Genomic DNA, 17,082 nt, shown 5'->3' with positions numbered 1-17,082 from the left:
TTGGGAAGCCTCCCCTGCAGATCCTCCTTGCCTTGTTAGTCACCTGTGTGTGTGCATTTATTCTTGTCACTCCCTGAGCATCCCCTCTGTCACTACACATGCCGTATATGTGCTGTCTTCCCAGTCTCCAGGGCTATCCAGATCTGACCCTTCAGTAGCAGCTCAAGGCCCATTTTCCCAGAGGCTTCCCTAGTAGCTTGCCTGCCTTGAGGCATTTTGCGCTTACTGGCCTTCCTACAAAACTTTCTGTGGCTTAGTGTCTCATTTAGTTATCTAAGATGTCATTGTGTCAGAGCGTTCTGCCCTGACAACCCTATTATCCTTCTCTCCCTTCCTCCCTATTGTTCTGTCCTGTTCTACTACCTTTTGAATGCTTATGTATAGCCATTATCTGCCTCTCCCTGACTTGACTGTAAGTTCCATGAAAACAGAGCAGAACTCTTTGCTGCTGAGTTACAGAAGTAGCCTCACTGCCTAGAATGGGACCTGGTTCATAGTGGTGCTCACGGTATAGGTTTGTTCAGGGAATTAGTATGTGCTGGTCTCTTTCTTCTCGACTGCCCATTGCTTGTTTATTCACTCCCACACACTCAGGCACTTCGTTTTCACCCTGGTGTTAATTGTGTGCTCTCTTCTCCCCCGTCCCTTCAATGTTGCCTAACCTAGATCCTTTCTTTACTTTTCATCCGAGAAATTTGAATCTTGGTTCTTCTTTTTGTAATGTATTAATACTTTTCTACAGACGCTACCTTAACCATCGTTTGCATCGAAAATAGTGCTGGCTCCATAGCCTAGTTGCTTGGTAAATATTTGACTTATTAATAGGGGAGAAAAGACAAATTAGAGTTCCTTGAGAGTTGAAGGTATAAATACCAATTACCATAACATTCTATGTACCTGTGTGTGTTTTGCAAATAGTTGTTGACTGATTGACAAGTCTTATTGACCAAGAACTATGAGATATTTGAAGGTGAAAGTTGGGTCTATTTCAAGCAATGCTAAATAACAAGGTTATGTGATTAATCAAGTAACGACCCAGATACCTACAAGTTACATATGAACTTGTGGAGAAAGTGGAAGGGTTCCTTTAGGGAAGAAGTAGTATCCCTTGTTTTATAGTTACTTCTTAGGTAACCAACAGCTGTACCCAGAGCTGTAGCTTAACCACTAGAGTGAATGAGATGATGCTTCTTGCCTCAGCTGCTGCTTTGAGGTGGATGGGATGTAAGTGTGTTGGTGGATGTATTTAAGGAAACACTTTGGCTAGCAGATTTGGACCAGTTAAACCACTGTGGAAATCACATTTGCTGTGACTCAGATGGTGCTTCTGAGTCCTTTTTCTTCTTTTTTTTTTTTTTTTTGAGATGGAGTTTCGCTCTTGTTACCCAGGCTGGAGTGCAATGGCGCGATCTCGGCTCACCGCAACCTCCACCTCCTGGGTTCAAGCAATTCTCCTGCCTCAGCCTCTCGAGTAGCTGGGACTACAGGCGTGTGCCACCATGCCCAGCTAATTATTTTTGTATTTTTAGTAGAGACGGGGTTTCACCATGTTGACCAGGATGGTCTCAATCTCTTGACCTTGTGAGCCACCGCGCCCAGCCACTTCTGAGTCTTGAGCTGACTTCCCTTCCTCCAGTCTTGACTTTTGATTTTATAAAATGTTTAAGTGTTTAAGATCCTTTTGGGCGGGTTAATGGATTGGAGGATTCTTGAGAATTTTTGTTTATGAGAGTGACGGAGTCATATCTACTGCAGTTGACAAATGACACTTTAACAGGAAGCATGTGGTGCTATTAACAGAATATGGGTTTGGGAGTGCGACAGGTCCAAGTTTGAGTTTAGACTCTGCCAGTTGACCACTAGGAAGAGTGACTTTATGCATAATTGCTTTGTGAGCTTCAGTCAGTTCGTCCATGAATCAGGAATGACACCTCCTCAGCAAGAAGGATGTGAAGATACAAAGTAAGATAGTATGTTGTGCATTCATTCAGTGCCACATTTGTTACATGGTGGCTCTTTGGTCAACCCCAGCATTATTTCCCTTTTAGCTTTGTAGCAGCATATTATTCATTTTTCAGCTACTTATGTAGTAGGAGGTACAGTGTGTTTTAGGGGCAGAAGTGACCCAAGAATATGGGTCATTAGTGTGTTTAGGTAACAGAGTATATACATTCACTATATTCATATAGAGATAATATAATTTTATTATAGATTTTTACAGCAGAAATGAATATAACAGTCATGTGGCTATTCAGGTCATAAGATACAGAATTGTGCAACATTGTCTTGTGCATATTTTGCAAGACAAGACTTTTTTTTTTTTTGAGACAGAGTTTTGCTCTTGTTACCCAGGCCGGAGTGCAATGGCACAATCTTGGCTCACCGCAACCTCTGCCTCCTGGGTTCAGGCAATTCTCCTGCCTCAGCCTCCTGAGTAGCTGGGATTACAGGCACGCGCCACCATGCCCAGCTAATTTTTTGTATTTTTAGTAGAGACGGGGTTTCACCATGCTGACGAGGTTGGTCTCGATCTCTCGACCTCGTGATCCACCCGCCTCGGCCTCCCAAAGTGCTGGGATTACAGGCTTGAGCCACCGCACCCAGCTGACAAGACTTTTTTAAGTGTGCTAGAAAATAAAAAAATCACCTGAAGTCCTCCTCCACAACACATACCCACAATGTAACTACCTTTCTCCAGAAAGACTTATACAAGGTGTGAGTCTCTCTTCCAATTATTTCACAAAATGAATTGCTGGATATTATCAGAAATTATAATTAAATGCATGTTCCAAGTTAATGAATGAAGTAGTATTTATTGGATAATTCACATTGAGTCCTCTTGTCTGTTCAGGTGAATTAGCAGAGGTTGCACTCCATATGTAGTTGGTATGACAACATAGTTTAATTTCAACATAAGCCAAAAATGGACTTTCTTTTCCACCTGCTACTCAAATGGAGACTTCTGTGGCTAGTGCATAACTATTTGATTAAAATCATGGTACGGATTGTATGGGATATGACGTGTGAACACAGCAAAAAAAGAAGATCTCAGGTTAGTGGATTAAAGGCTGCTCACAATTCAGAAAGCTGACTCTTAACATTGGCTTATTTTTATACAGCAAGATTTTCAAATGAGAATAACATGCATAGTAGAAACCTTCAATGAGTATTCGTTGGCAAACTCATTGGTCCGTTTGTATGCTACTTAGAACTGAGCTTACTATCATACGTCAATGTAAAATACAATAACCAGACTTCTAATTGTGACCTCAAGTGCAAATGCCATCTTGTGACACATTGGAAATGTGGAGAGGATATTATGCGCGTGAGAGATGAGCACAGCAGAACTGGGCCTCAGAGAGGAAATGAGCACAAGGTGGGAAAGCCTTTTTTAAATATGCTGGGTCTTTATGAAGATGATAATCCATATATAACAACTTTGACGCACGTTTTTAACAAAGCAAATTGCAAGTATTTGGATTGTTCAAAGTGTAGTTATGTCAGAAAGTCCAAGCCTAGCATTTTCTTAACTGTCTCTTGTTTTCATCGCCATGTTTGTTGGAGAGCCACTCTTTGCTCGTAGCATCTTGACCTGGTGTGTGTGTGTGTGTGTGTGTGTGTGTGTGTGTGTGTGTACCTGTTGAGGGGAGTTCAGGTCACTCTGTTTCTCTGACTCCCTGCACCTTCTCCCTCCAGCCCTGCATTCTAGTTATTTGTTAGGCATCTTAGCTAGGGATCTTGAGTGTATGTTACTTGCATCACAAATTCATTATATTCAGAAAGTACTTCTGTAAATTAGGTCCTCCTTGGTTCTTTTTTTCTGAGGTAAAAACTCAGTTACTCTAGCTCCCTCCTCACATCTTATCAATTCAGTCCTAGGGGATTTTGTATCCACTGTACCTTCTAACTTGTCATCCTTGCCCTTTCCTAGTTCAGGCCTCGCAGTACCTCTTTCTGAAATTGTTGGAATAATTGTTGTTGTTGTTGTTGTTGTTGTTATTGTTTGTTTGAGACAGTCTCAGTCTGTCACCCAGGCTGGAGTGCAGTGGCACGATCTTGGCTCACTGCGACCTCCACCCCCTGGGTTCATACGATTCACATGCCTCAGCCTCCTGAGCAGCTGGGATTACAGGCACATGTGCCACCACACCTGGCTATTTTTTTTTATTTTTAGTAGACACAAGGTTTCACCATATTGGCCAGACTGGTCTCGAACTCCTGGCCTTAAGTGCTCCATCACCCTCCACCTCCCAAAGTGCTGGGATTACAAGCCTGAGCTACCATGCCCAGCAAAAATAATTGATTTTAATTCCTCCTGTCTATCCTACTACTTACTACCAAGTTTATTTTATGAATGGCTTTGCCCAATAATGGCACACACCCTCTATCCCTCAAAAAACCCTTCAGTCAATTCTGGGAAGGTCTCAGGCTAGCATTCTGGTCCTTCCCTTTTACAGCATTACGTTGATTCAGTTATATAGAGATAGAGATCTGGTATGTTTTGTCAGACTGTGCTTGACCAGTTTCTCTCTCTGCCTACTGTGGGGTTATTGTTGAATGAATGAATTCCTGGATTAAAACCAATTCAGGGATTTCCCAGATCATTTTACCTCATCCTTTTGGAATCATTGTGCTCTGCTATTCTTGCAGAAAATTTTTTTCCATCTTTCTCTTTACTTGAGGATATCTTTTCATTCTTTAAAAACCCATCTCTAATACCATGTCTCCCTCTCATGAAACATAAGTTCTATTCTTCCTTCTCAAAACATTTCAGAATACTTTCCATTAGAATGTGACCTGATATTGTATTCACTTCTGTACTTTTCTGTCATTCTGCTAACTAGATTTTTAGTCACTTGTGGGCCACACCAGGTGCATTTCCTAATTTTGTATCCTGAGCATGATGTTCACATCAGAGTATAGGGATAGGAGGCACTTAACACATTCGTGAGTTAAATTAGATAAAAAAGAATAGTCCTTTGGCCTGGGTTTCTCTGATTTCTAGCAATGTTGACTTTCCTTACATTCCAGGACTCTTTGTTGGTTACAGTCAAAGAGTTTACCGACATCTGATAATAAGCATGTACTACAGCTTTCTTTTTTCCAGTTCTGAGTGCCTTCTATGTTACTAATAGCCAAGAGAGGGCCACGTTAATGTCAGTGAAAGCAGGCTGGTGAAATTCATCTGGACTCTTTGAAAGGACTCTTTCCAGGAACATAGTAGGTGCTCTGCTCATAGAGTGGTTGTGGTTGAGGTGAAGACCGTCCTGTTGAAGACTTTGAAGGAAATTGTGTGCCTGATTTCTTAACTATTTAAAGTCTCAGTGCTCTTTAAAAACCATTTAGTGATTCTAGAGAATGGGATGACGTCTCTAATAAATTATTATTAAGAATGTATAACACCATCTAAACTTGAAATAATCTTCGTTTCCCTTCCTTTAAGATTTAGTCTTTATGACCTCTTAATTGCTAAATCAGTTAGCCTTTTTCTTGGTCATCACCCCTCAGAACCTCTGCCTTTCATGAGCATTACCGCCGCGTTCTTATCTGAACTGAAATTTGGTCATCTCCTGAGGTCATCCCTTCACTTGCAGCCCTATTCACTGACCTCAGCACCAGCAATGGGGTTAATAACGGCCATGGTTGCCGCCACTTCCCCAGCCTCCCCAAGAACAGAACTTCTCTACCTGATTGTGAAAACCTTGCTCCTTTTAGGCTGGTGCCTTTGGACTGCCCGCTCCGCCACCTTGTTGTGAATATTTCCCAGTGTATTAGAGACTTGACACATGGCCAAGAGTCTTCCATCACCCGGAAGCTGCCATAATCCTGGCTGACTCTGGTATCTACAAAGACAGCCCCCCAGTATCTTCATGATGATTCTTGGACCCCCTCATCTCTAGTGAACATCTGCTCTCTTCACCTGTATTTACAGGTTCACAAGAGCTTGTCATTACCCCTGTGTCACTTCCAGATTCTAAGCATCCCATCCAGTACCACCCTCTGTGCCTCCGCTCAGCCCGAGTGCTCCACGTCCTGTTTCCAACTTGCCACTGTCTCCCAGGCTCGAGCCACTGCTTGTTCCCTAGATTACGATGTGATCCCCTGACTAGCTGTCTTTCATTTTGCCCCCTACAGTCTATTCTTCACCCAGCAACCAGATCATTTGCAAACGTTAACGGAGTCATGTCACTGTTCTTGCACAAGTCTTCAGTGGCTTCCTGATCTACTCGGTCATATCTGTACTCCTCACAGCCTACATGGCCCTTTTTAGTTTGGCGTGCTTGGCCCTTCACCCTTACATCCTATATGCTCTCCACTGAATGCACTCTGGTCTCTGCTTAGTTCTGGTCAAGGCCTTTGCATTTGCTGTTCCCTCTGCTTGGCACACTCCCCATTACTTATTTGCAAGGCCTGTGTCCTTCCTTCAGCTCTCAGCCCATATGCTGCCTCTTCAGAGAGGGCCACCAACTGCAACCCTGTGCAGCCCTACTCTCTTTTATCTGAAACTGTGTCTGTATATTCAATGGTGTTTTCCACTGTTTGAGGCTACTTATTTATCTGTTACCTGTTTTCCCCTCTAGGATGTAGACGAGTGTAAGGATAGGTACTTTGTCAGTATCGTTCACCTCTGATTCCCCAGCACCTGAGAGTACCTAGAACATGTGAGGCACTTAGGAAATATTTGCTGAATAAATGAATAATTAGCATGCTCCCTTCCTCTGGCCTTCATATTTGCCATACTCCTAATCATCTTCAGACAATTCGTACCCACTCTTTATATTGCAGCCCCGTTGCCATTTTCCCTCTCCTTTTCATTCTGTTAAGTTCCTAGACTACCAGGACTTGCATTGTTCATCACACTGACCATCTGACATTTTGATAGTTATTTATGTGCATATCTCACTAATGAATGTGACCCTCAGGCTATAATTTCAGGGAAAGAAGGTATGTGGGTTTCTTTCTTTCTTCATTCTTACCATAATATGCTTGGCACAGTGGGATACTGAAGAAATACGTGTTCAGTGAATGAATCTTAGTAAATTGTCATGTGACTGAACATCCTCTCCCCCTTTCTACTTTATTATCTCTCCTAACAATTTACTTCCCTGACTACTATGGCTGGAAATTCCTTAAATGTCCACATTATTTGGGATTCTGTATGTAGTCTGCTTCTCACTACAGAATGTGCTCTGGGATTCTTTCCGCCCCCTTACTTTCAGCCATCACTTCTTCATGGATGATTCTAACCTGACCTCTCTTCTGAATCACAGCTGCTTGGATTTCTGCCCTGAAGTTCAAGAAAACCAAATTCTTTACCTCCCTACAGGTGTACCCTTGAGTTATGCTTCCCTGTCATCTTCACAAGGTAGTGCGGTCTACCTAGTCACCCAGGTTCTAAACCATAGAGTTTTCTTTAGCATCTCTGTCTCAGGTCACCCATCCAGAGTATCTCCAAGTCCTGTTGATTTGATGCAAGATTGGCTTCCTAGCTTCCCACCTCCTTCCACTCCAGCAGGTCTCACATACTATGTTCTGCAACACTCCCTAGTCTGCAGAGAAAGTAAAAGCCCACCACTGTCTGGTGCTTTCATCTTCCACAGCCATAATGTGTGCTTCATTTTTTCTTAGAACATTCAGGTAGTTGAGGCCTCTTCGATAATGGACTGAATTATGATGAATGTGGCCAGCCTGTAAATTTTGGCATTAAGGAGTGATAAACGGTTGTAATTCTACAACTCCCCGCAGTTTGGTCCAGCTCCCTATCCTACCCACAAGTGCTTTCCCTTGTTGTGTCTTTTGGAAACTACTTTCCATAAGCAAAGCAGATTCCCAAGCTCCGTGCTCAAATAGAACAGCATCTTTTCCAAAATGGGCTGTTGCCTATCATAGTCCCCAAGGTAGTCCCAGCTGCCTCCTGCCTGCCACTGGCGTCTTCTGCTTCAGAAATCCTAACATGCATCACAGCAGCCTCTCTTGTCCCTTCCTGACTTCAGTGCCCTAAAAATAAAAGAGTCTGTTGTTGCTGTAACTTCAGTTGCATTTTACAACCAAATGCTTTCACCACCCGAGGGGCTTTCCCTGGAAATGAGCTAGAGATGAACTGCCTAGAGATACTCACAGGTGGGCCTTCAGGACTGTCAGGACGCTTTTTTAGGTTCTCATTCCATTTGGATTTACTAGGATTTCTGATTGTCAAGTCTGATCAAGGTTTTAAAATAGGGCTTTATCTCTCTCTTTTTTTTTTTTTTTTGGCACATCTGTCCTTTCAACATCTAAGCCTAGAGACTCTTAACTCCTTAAAGCTTCCTGATTTTGACCCACTCATCTCCCTTAGTAAGTCCCTTGCCTGGAATGAATTGATCTATAGGCAAGGTCTCATCACAGGCCTCTGATTCATCCACAAGAAAAGGCAGTGCAAGTTTATAGAGCATCCCTGAAAGGTGGATACTGCACTCAATGTTGGTTATCTCATTTAATTCTGTGAGGTATAGGTAGTGTTCTCTTTATTTTAGAGATTAGCACTGCAGTTTAGAGATTCTAAATAACTACCTATGTCCCATAGCAGCTTGTACAGAGACATCCTGAGATCTGGCCCTGTAGCAGCCTAGCTGTATGATTCTGAAATTATGTTCTTTACACTGTATGCGTAAATTCGATTTGTTTGTAAATCATGGTGGCACTGAAGGTGTTTTATTTCTCATCTCATTACACTAAACAGTTAAGTTTAGTTACACTAAACTTTCTTTACATTCCCCTCTTTGTTTGTTCCTCTTCATTGCCTTAGGGCTTACTCCTTCCACGTTAGCGCAGACGGTCAAATGCAGCCTGTCCCTTTTCCCCCCGACGCCCTCATCGGACCCGGAATACCCCGGCACGCTCGCCAGATCAACACCCTCAACCATGGGGAGGTGGTGTGTGCGGTGACCATCAGCAACCCCACGAGACACGTGTACACGGGCGGGAAGGGCTGCGTCAAGGTCTGGGACATCAGCCACCCTGGCAATAAGAGTCCTGTCTCCCAGCTCGACTGTCTGGTGAGTGAACATGGATGAACAAGACTTAGACTTTCATTCAGAAAACAGCAGAGGATGATGAGAGATCTGCATGTATGAGTAGCACCACACAGTATTGATCCCAGGTGAATAGTTGCTCTTCAGTGGACTGCAGTCTTTCACTTGGAGGTGTGTCTTTTGCTTCCTAGAGGCACAGTGATCTAGTCTTCACTTGTGGCATGTGCACCACACTGATCATTAACTCTGCCTCCCATGGGAAAAGGCAAATCACTTGTTTTCCTCTCTGATGATTAAGCAAACTAAGAGCCTATTCAGTGATATGAGCATGCATCTGAATATCATCGTCTGTCACATGTAAAGAGTAACTTACTACCTCATGTGGTAAATACTAGATAGTCCTCCAGCTGCTTCACTGGCCTTTGTCCTTCAGTTACTTAGGAAACGTCAGTTTAGTAGAATTTTTGCTATAGCATGAGGCTTAATCAGTTGAACATAATAAAAGATTCCTGAAACCTCATGAGTTGGGAGGAACTTTTTTCCTGTTACTTAATACTCCTTGATCAAGTCTTGCCTCTGGCGCAGCTTCGTCAAAGGCATGATACCCTTCAGTCATGTAATTCAGGGCCAGGCAAAAGGAACACACCGCCAGGGATCTACCCCTAAAACTTTCTTGGCATCAGTAGCAGGACCTTTCAACAGCAAAACTGAGCCTAAGTCTACCAAGATTCCAAGTTTGCATACTCCAAGACTGTGAGAGCTCCTGTGTTACTGTATGTGTGTATCTGTGTATCTGTATTGCAAATGATAGAAGCAGTTGGTTAATTTGGTGGTGGTGGGAGTGAGTCCAGAGCTTTGCATTTTGATGCTAATTAAGATTAAATATCTCAGTAATAAATTTTGTAGATCAAGTTTAAGTACTTCCCTAATTTCATGTAATTTTCTAGCATTAATACACTTTATCATTGTCATAAGTATAAATGGCTCATTAAACCAGGGGGGAACACAATACTTTTATGGATTTCTGCTCTCATGTTAATGCTGTTTTCCTTTCCTCATGAGTAATCTCTTGATGGTTTTTGTCTCTGCAGAATAGGGATAACTACATCCGTTCCTGCAGATTGCTCCCTGATGGTCGCACCCTAATTGTTGGAGGGGAAGCCAGTACCTTGTCCATTTGGGACCTGGCAGCTCCGACCCCACGCATCAAAGCAGAGCTGACGTCCTCGGCCCCTGCCTGCTATGCCCTGGCCATCAGCCCCGATTCCAAGGTCTGCTTCTCATGCTGCAGTGACGGCAACATTGCTGTGTGGGATCTGCACAACCAGACCTTGGTGAGGTAGGTTAGCAGGATCCATTACCAGGCTGTGAGGAGGAGCCGATTGTGCCAATGTGCTGTGTATGTAGGTATGGGGGTATGTGTGTGTGAGAGAGAGAGAAGAGATACAGTTATCTTACTAAAAATTGTTCAGAACAGGTCCATTTTAAGATATTAAAACAAATTATCAGTGTAAAAATCTTGCTTCCTGTGCTACTTGAACTTCATAAAATGTTTTTTTTTGTTTGACATTATACTAGTGCATCACCAAATTGTTTTAACAAAATAAGGTCAGTTTGACATAATTAATGTGCATAAGGTTTTCATGACCTCATGAGCTCATTAGACATCTGTAATTGGCTGTCTGTGCTTGCTAACAAACCATTGTTGTTGATAGAGCCTCATTGAGAAGATTCGCAGTGTATGGTACTGTCTTGAATGCCATACACATCTAACAGGTTCATTCCTTCAGCAGCTATTTAACAACTCCCATGGGCGTATGCACTATATTGGGTGTAACTCACTCTGAAATGGTCTAGATGATCTGTTGTCCCACCTTTGAGGTTGGATAGACATAACTTTACAAATGAGATGGAAGGGATTTGGTGTTAGTAGATGTGAAAAGCTCTGCAGCAAGTCTCTAGATGTCAATACCTAAGATATTAGCAAGGAAGCAGAATGATCAGCTAAAGGGTATGAAAAGTTTGTAATCAGACGTAACTCCAAGTCAGGTATGTAAAAAGAAGAGGGCTTTACTATCTGTTATTTCAAAGGATTGAAACCTATAGATTCCAAAAAAAAGTAAATCATCACTTTCATTGCTTATCAGGCAGGCTTTTATAAGAAGCAGCTTCTAACCCCTTTTCCTCCCGGTGACCTTGGTACGTTTTGCAATGAGTGACTCTGGGGCCAGTCATTCATACTGAGTGTCTTGCCAGGTGCCTGACTTGAGAGCCTGGCTTTCTGTCTTGCACAGCTGCCCACAGGCACATTGCTGCTCACTGGCAGGACTAGTTCTGTGGCTCCCTGTGCCATCTCCAGTCCTTTCTAAAAGGGAAAATTAAATTCTCTTTCCTTCATATCATAGTGATAGAGTAGGTCTCAGAATATATCTTTGATTAGTTTATAGATGTGTAGGCGTGTTTTCCTTTGTTAATTTCAGTTAGAGATTTTTTTTTCCATTAGTAATATCAATCATGTTTTCATGAAAAAGTAATTTGACGAATTCCTAAGTATTCAAAACTGAGCAAAAAGTACAGGAGATTTGGCATTTTAGTTACACTTTCATCTCTTTGTATATGTTTTGTCATTACTTTGAATAATTAGAAACCGTAACAAACCAAAATGAAATCTGTAAATAAGGCCTGCATTGAAATTAAATCATCAAGGAATTCTAAATTGAGTTGAACTAAAAGCTAACTTTTCAAGCCCTTTCCCTCCATTTTGACATTTTCAGGCAATTCCAGGGCCACACAGACGGAGCCAGCTGTATTGACATTTCTAATGATGGCACCAAGCTCTGGACGGGCGGTTTGGACAACACGGTCAGGTCCTGGGACCTGCGCGAGGGGCGGCAGCTGCAGCAGCACGACTTCACCTCCCAGGTATAATCTGTGGCTGAGGCATTTTAAAGGTATGGTTTTATGGAACATATTACCTACTGAAAGAAGAGGCAGTTCACTTAGCATGTGATGCTGTCACTTTTGACTCTGGATTAATCACTTTGGGGACTCATTACTTTGAAATTACCCATTTGACTTTGGTTTTCCCCTGTACAATTCAAATTATCTTGATTCTCTTCATAATTTAAGTATTATCTGTAGAAGAGATAGTACCTCCCAGATAAGAAAAAGCATGTCCACTGTGGCCACTGTCACCATCACCTGTTTTAATTCTAGATCTTTTCTCTGGGCTACTGCCCAACTGGAGAGTGGCTGGCAGTGGGGATGGAGAACAGCAATGTGGAAGTTTTGCATGTCACCAAGCCAGACAAATACCAACTACATCTTCACGAGAGCTGTGTGCTGTCGCTCAAGTTTGCCCACTGTGGTAAGCAAGCACCTTTTGTCCATTCAACAAGAATTGCTTCCTCCCCCTTCCTATGTTTTTATTTCCAAGTTGGACCCTTGAGTTCATTACCGTGCCCTTCTTCAGAATTCTGTTACTTCTTGTTACATGTCTGCTTCCCCAACATCATGTCATTTTCTGGCATTAATCCACTTTAACCTTAACGATTAATGACTCTCATTAAATCCAAAAAGACAGGCTTTATTTTTGACATGAAAGTAAGTTGTTTTTTTTTTTACAAATGGCTGAGTCTTCTGTGAATAGTTTGATGTTCTGTAATGCGTAGCTTGGTGTCTGACAAAGTAATACAAACATTGTCTTTTTCAAAACCTTTTACCTGTAGGCAAATGGTTTGTAAGCACTGGAAAGGACAACCTTCTGAATGCCTGGAGAACACCTTATGGGGCCAGTATATTCCAGGTAACGTGGAACTTGTTAACTACCACTTATGCTTATTTACTCAAACTCTCTGCACATTCTCTCAGATTAATAATGTGCAGAAGTATCCTGGGAGGGCGGAGCTAGCATTATTCACATTGTACAGAGAAGGAAACTGTGTCCAAGGGGAGGTTGTCATAGCACAAGCCATGGAGCTGAGGATAGTCCCCCGTGTTCTGAGCCCAGAGGCAGCACTGTGCCTGATTCACTGCTCACTGTTTCTTCATCATCAGTCCCTTTTTGGAGTAGAGGTTTGTATTCTGAGAATTTTGTACAGGTATATCTTTTTTAATTTTTAGTTTTAAAGTTAAACATTTTGCTTAAATATACTCTAGGTAAGTAGTATTAGTTATTTTATTTTTTCCAAAGAGGAGTGTTATCGAACAGTTTGATAAAAGATCAGTTTTATAAACTTTTGTCCTTCCTATTGACTCGGTGGAACTTTGTATAGCTTGTGAAATTATTGTAGAAGGACCAAATTGTAGACATAGTACACACACATGCACGTGTGCACACACACTCTCTCCTCCTCTCCTACTGGTATGTGAGAATTTCATAGGCAAGTTGAAAGACTTGCCTTTATTAACCTTCTATATTTAGGATGTTATTTTCTAGTATTCTTTTTTAGAAGTAATATAATAGACTTGCAGTTTTCTTGACCAAGCGATATTAAGTCATCATAAAGTAGATTAATTCCATCAACTCCAAAATAGTATGGAAGATAATCAGTAGGACAAAAAAAGCCCATTGCTACAATCAAGAAGCTTATACTTTGATACAGCATTTTTCGTATCATGGATTACCAATTGTTAGATAGTCTCAACTGCACTTTAAAAAAAAATTTTTTTTTTAGAGTACATCTTTTATAGTAAGCATTAGTACCATGTCTTTAAGTAAAGTATTCAGACTCCTGGTTAAAAATCCTGTGTTGTTTTCATTTTAAATGAGCACAATTTAGTTAAAAGTTAACATTGAATTCCTCATACTATAGTTGAATATGGTATACAAAACTCTATGGTAGGTTTTTTTTTTTTTGCAACTGTTGAACCTCTCCCCTTTTGTAAATTTGTGTTACATTTTTACAGTGGGGACATTAGGCTTTTTCCTAGGAATATTTTTACATTCTTTTTTTTTTTTTTTAATGTAGTGTTTTCAGTGCCATTTCTCATATCTGATCTCACTGAACTCTACTGTATCCCTCTGAGGTGGTAGACAGGTAAAATGTCTACCTGTTATGCTATTTTAAGGAAGCTGAGGTGCCAACCGGTTAAGTGACCTCCGCAGTGTTCCACAGCTCAACCTAACTCCAAGCCATGTGTTTAAAGTTGAGGGTTTTTTATGCCAATAACACCGCCCCCCAACTGTAGAATAGGATTTGAAATAAGGTCTTGCTTTGCCTACAGAGATGCTCATACCATTGGCTTGTCTGATGTCCCCAGGGCAGAAGCCTCCTGACTGACCTGGTGGGGTGTTAGCAAGGGTGGATCCAATCCAGCTCTGCCATTTTGAGAAAGTGCCACGTGATTGCTCATGCCTGTAATCTCAGGCATAATTTGGGAGGCCAAGGCAGGAGAATCGTTTGAGCCCAGGAGTTCAAGACCAACCTGGGCAACTTAATGAGACCCTATCTCTACAAAAATGTTACAAAAATTAGGTGTGATGGGACACACCAATGTTGTAGTCCCAGCAACTTAGGAGGCTAAGGTGGGAGGATTGTTTGAGCTCAGAAGGTTGAGGCTGCATACAGTGAGCCATGATCACACCACTGCATTCTGGCCTGGGCAACTGAGGGAGACCCTATCTCATTAAAAAGAAAAAAAGCAGCTCTGTGCATGACCACCTTTCCTTGACTGGAGCTCCTGTTTGGTCAAGGAGCACATTAAACATTTGCATTTATTCCAAGTCCTCCATACTCATGGGATTTTCTTTCAGTATTTAACATTTCTGATTATATGTTTGTTTCCTAGTCCAAAGAATCCTCTTCGGTGCTTAGCTGTGACATCTCTGTGGATGACAAATACATTGTTACTGGCTCTGGGGATAAGAAGGCCACGGTTTATGAAGTTATTTATTAAGGACAAATCTTCATGCAGACTGGACTCCTCCTCCTTGTAGCACTTTGCTCTGTCATCCATTTTGTTCACCCCCTATCCCCGCATCTAAAACCAAGGATTTCAGATACTCATTGCAGTTGTGGAGTTTAATCCCCTTTCTTAACCTCACTTCCCACTTGCTATTGAATTGTGAATAGTCATTGAAAACCTGTGATACCAAATCTTCAGCTATCTACTTGGAAGAACATGGAATAAGCATACTTAACAGTGAACAGAATCTTTAATTATGTATTATATCTGTAATATATTTATTTTGTTTAAAGAAGGCTTTCTAACAATGACTGACTAAATAAAGCTGTCTGCTCCTGCATTGATAATGAAGGTGCGTTGTATTTGATACCCCTCCCCCCCTTTTTTTGGCAAAGGAGGGGAAAGGAAGGTTTAAAATAATTGATTTAAAATGTCACTAAGTGTAGACTAATGACTGTATAGAGATGTGAAATGTATAATTACACATGGAAGCAATATGTTGCTGTGTTGTTATTAGGTTTTTTGTTTTTGTTTTCTACATCTTTTAAAGACCTTTGGAAATTTGGCTGAACAATTAACATAACAGGTCAACTCATACTCATTTGGGTCTATTTAGACAACGTTAACCAATATATCTATAGCTTTAGATTATATTCAGTCAAAGTTATTGGACTCTTTTTTTGACTTGTTGACAAGTATCTTTGTAATATGTTTTTAGTTCCTTTTTTTATTGTATTATAGACAGATGAACAAATTAAATTTGGCCTCAAAGAGAGAACTTAATCCCTTCTGGATATCTTTGCCACGTTTCTTTGCAAAAGGAGATATATATATATCTATATATGTATATATGTACATATATACATATATATCTATATCTTTAGTCAGTTTTGTTATGAGAAATTATGGATTATTTTGTGGCATATTCTTTGGGAGCTGCACAGTTATGGGAAGGACTCCCACTGCAGTGCAAGTCAAGTCTTTTACAAAACAAGGACAGCAGAGGAGGGTTTGCAGAGACCTCCCTCTGAAAAACACAAAGAACGGACTCTCCTGGGATGAGGACTTCCTTTCTTTACCTCCGGTTCTTTCCATGTCTTAGTTGGATGTCCCCGAGATGGACACAGGCTGTTCCATTGTGCCAGAAACATTGTGTTACCTTTTATGTTGTTGTTGTTGCTGTTAAACTATAAAATGTGACTTCTTTTTTTATTATTATTTTTTGTTTGAATGCTTTAAAAATCTTTTAAGTCTGTGGATCTGCTGATGTACAGTGCCTTTGCTGCTATGGATCAAAATCAAAAGAACCGTGTAGATATACTTTATTGTATAAGTAGAAAATTACTTAATTTCATACTAGAAATGGATGGATGCTGCAAGTTGAAATGGACTGTCCATTGACGTTCCTAATGTGGTAGCAGAAAAAAAAATGGTGTCTTAAGTGCTTAGTGTTTGATGTCATTAACAGTTTCGTAAAACTCTACAGTGTAGAAAGATTTTGATACTAAACTGTGCATTGTACATAGTTCTAATGCATTGTATTGACCACCAGTACTTCTATAATGGTAGATTGTTTGTGCATTCAGACTTTTAAGCATTAAACATAAATAACTTCTAGTATGCTTATTTTGCTAATTCTTTGTCTTGATGACATTAGTTTATTTTTTATCTTTGGCTGTGCCACTCCTGTATATTGAAAATGCCTAGTTTTTTTCAAGGGAGACTGTTGTTAAAGTAATGTGGGTTATTTTCATTGTTGCTATTTTTGTTTTGGTTTTTTCTTGAGAGGAGCTAGAAAGGATAGGTGATGGAAGTTAACAGTGACCAGTTGGTGCCAACTGAGTACTTCTTTGATTTGTAAAAATACTGCCTGTCAAAAGGTTATGTCCCTCAAACCCTTGATTCTTTAGAGCTATGCTGTTCAATATGGTTACCCTAGCCATTTGTGGCTCTTTTAACTTCATTAAAATTAAATAAAACTAGAAATCCAACTTACCACACAAACTAAATTTCAAGTGTCAAGTAGCCACATGTGGCTAATGGCTATACCATATTGGAATGCACACATCAACACCACCTTTAAGTTAGCCCATATAGACCATTGCCAGCCATTTGAATTTGCGAAGCATTTCTAGCATAACATGCTGATGTCTTTACACCAGGC

General features: G+C 41.0%; 1 protein-coding gene across 8 annotated transcripts in view; it reads left to right on the top strand.

Annotated features, from left to right (window-relative positions):
• Positions 1-16,553, top strand: part of TLE4 (TLE family member 4, transcriptional corepressor) — a 149,138-nt gene extending 132,585 nt beyond the window's left edge. For all 8 annotated transcript variants that reach the window (XM_035304196.3, XM_035304185.3, XM_035304155.3 and 5 more), the window contains 6 exons: positions 8,786-9,035; positions 10,103-10,350; positions 11,786-11,933; positions 12,228-12,378; positions 12,740-12,816; positions 14,802-16,553. In XM_035304196.3, coding sequence (XP_035160087.1) covers positions 8,786-9,035; positions 10,103-10,350; positions 11,786-11,933; positions 12,228-12,378; positions 12,740-12,816; positions 14,802-14,909 — 982 coding nt within the window. In that variant the 3' untranslated portion in view covers positions 14,910-16,553. The remainder of the gene's footprint in view (positions 1-8,785; positions 9,036-10,102; positions 10,351-11,785; positions 11,934-12,227; positions 12,379-12,739; positions 12,817-14,801) is intronic.
• Positions 16,554-17,082: the final 529 nt, after the last annotated feature.

The sequence above is a fragment of the Callithrix jacchus genome, chromosome 1, assembly GCF_049354715.1.
Source record: "Callithrix jacchus isolate 240 chromosome 1, calJac240_pri, whole genome shotgun sequence".
Classification (NCBI taxonomy): Eukaryota; Metazoa; Chordata; class Mammalia; order Primates; family Cebidae; genus Callithrix; species Callithrix jacchus.
The sequence above is the reverse complement of the archived record's forward strand: the minus strand, read 5'-3'. Positions and strand labels throughout refer to the sequence as shown.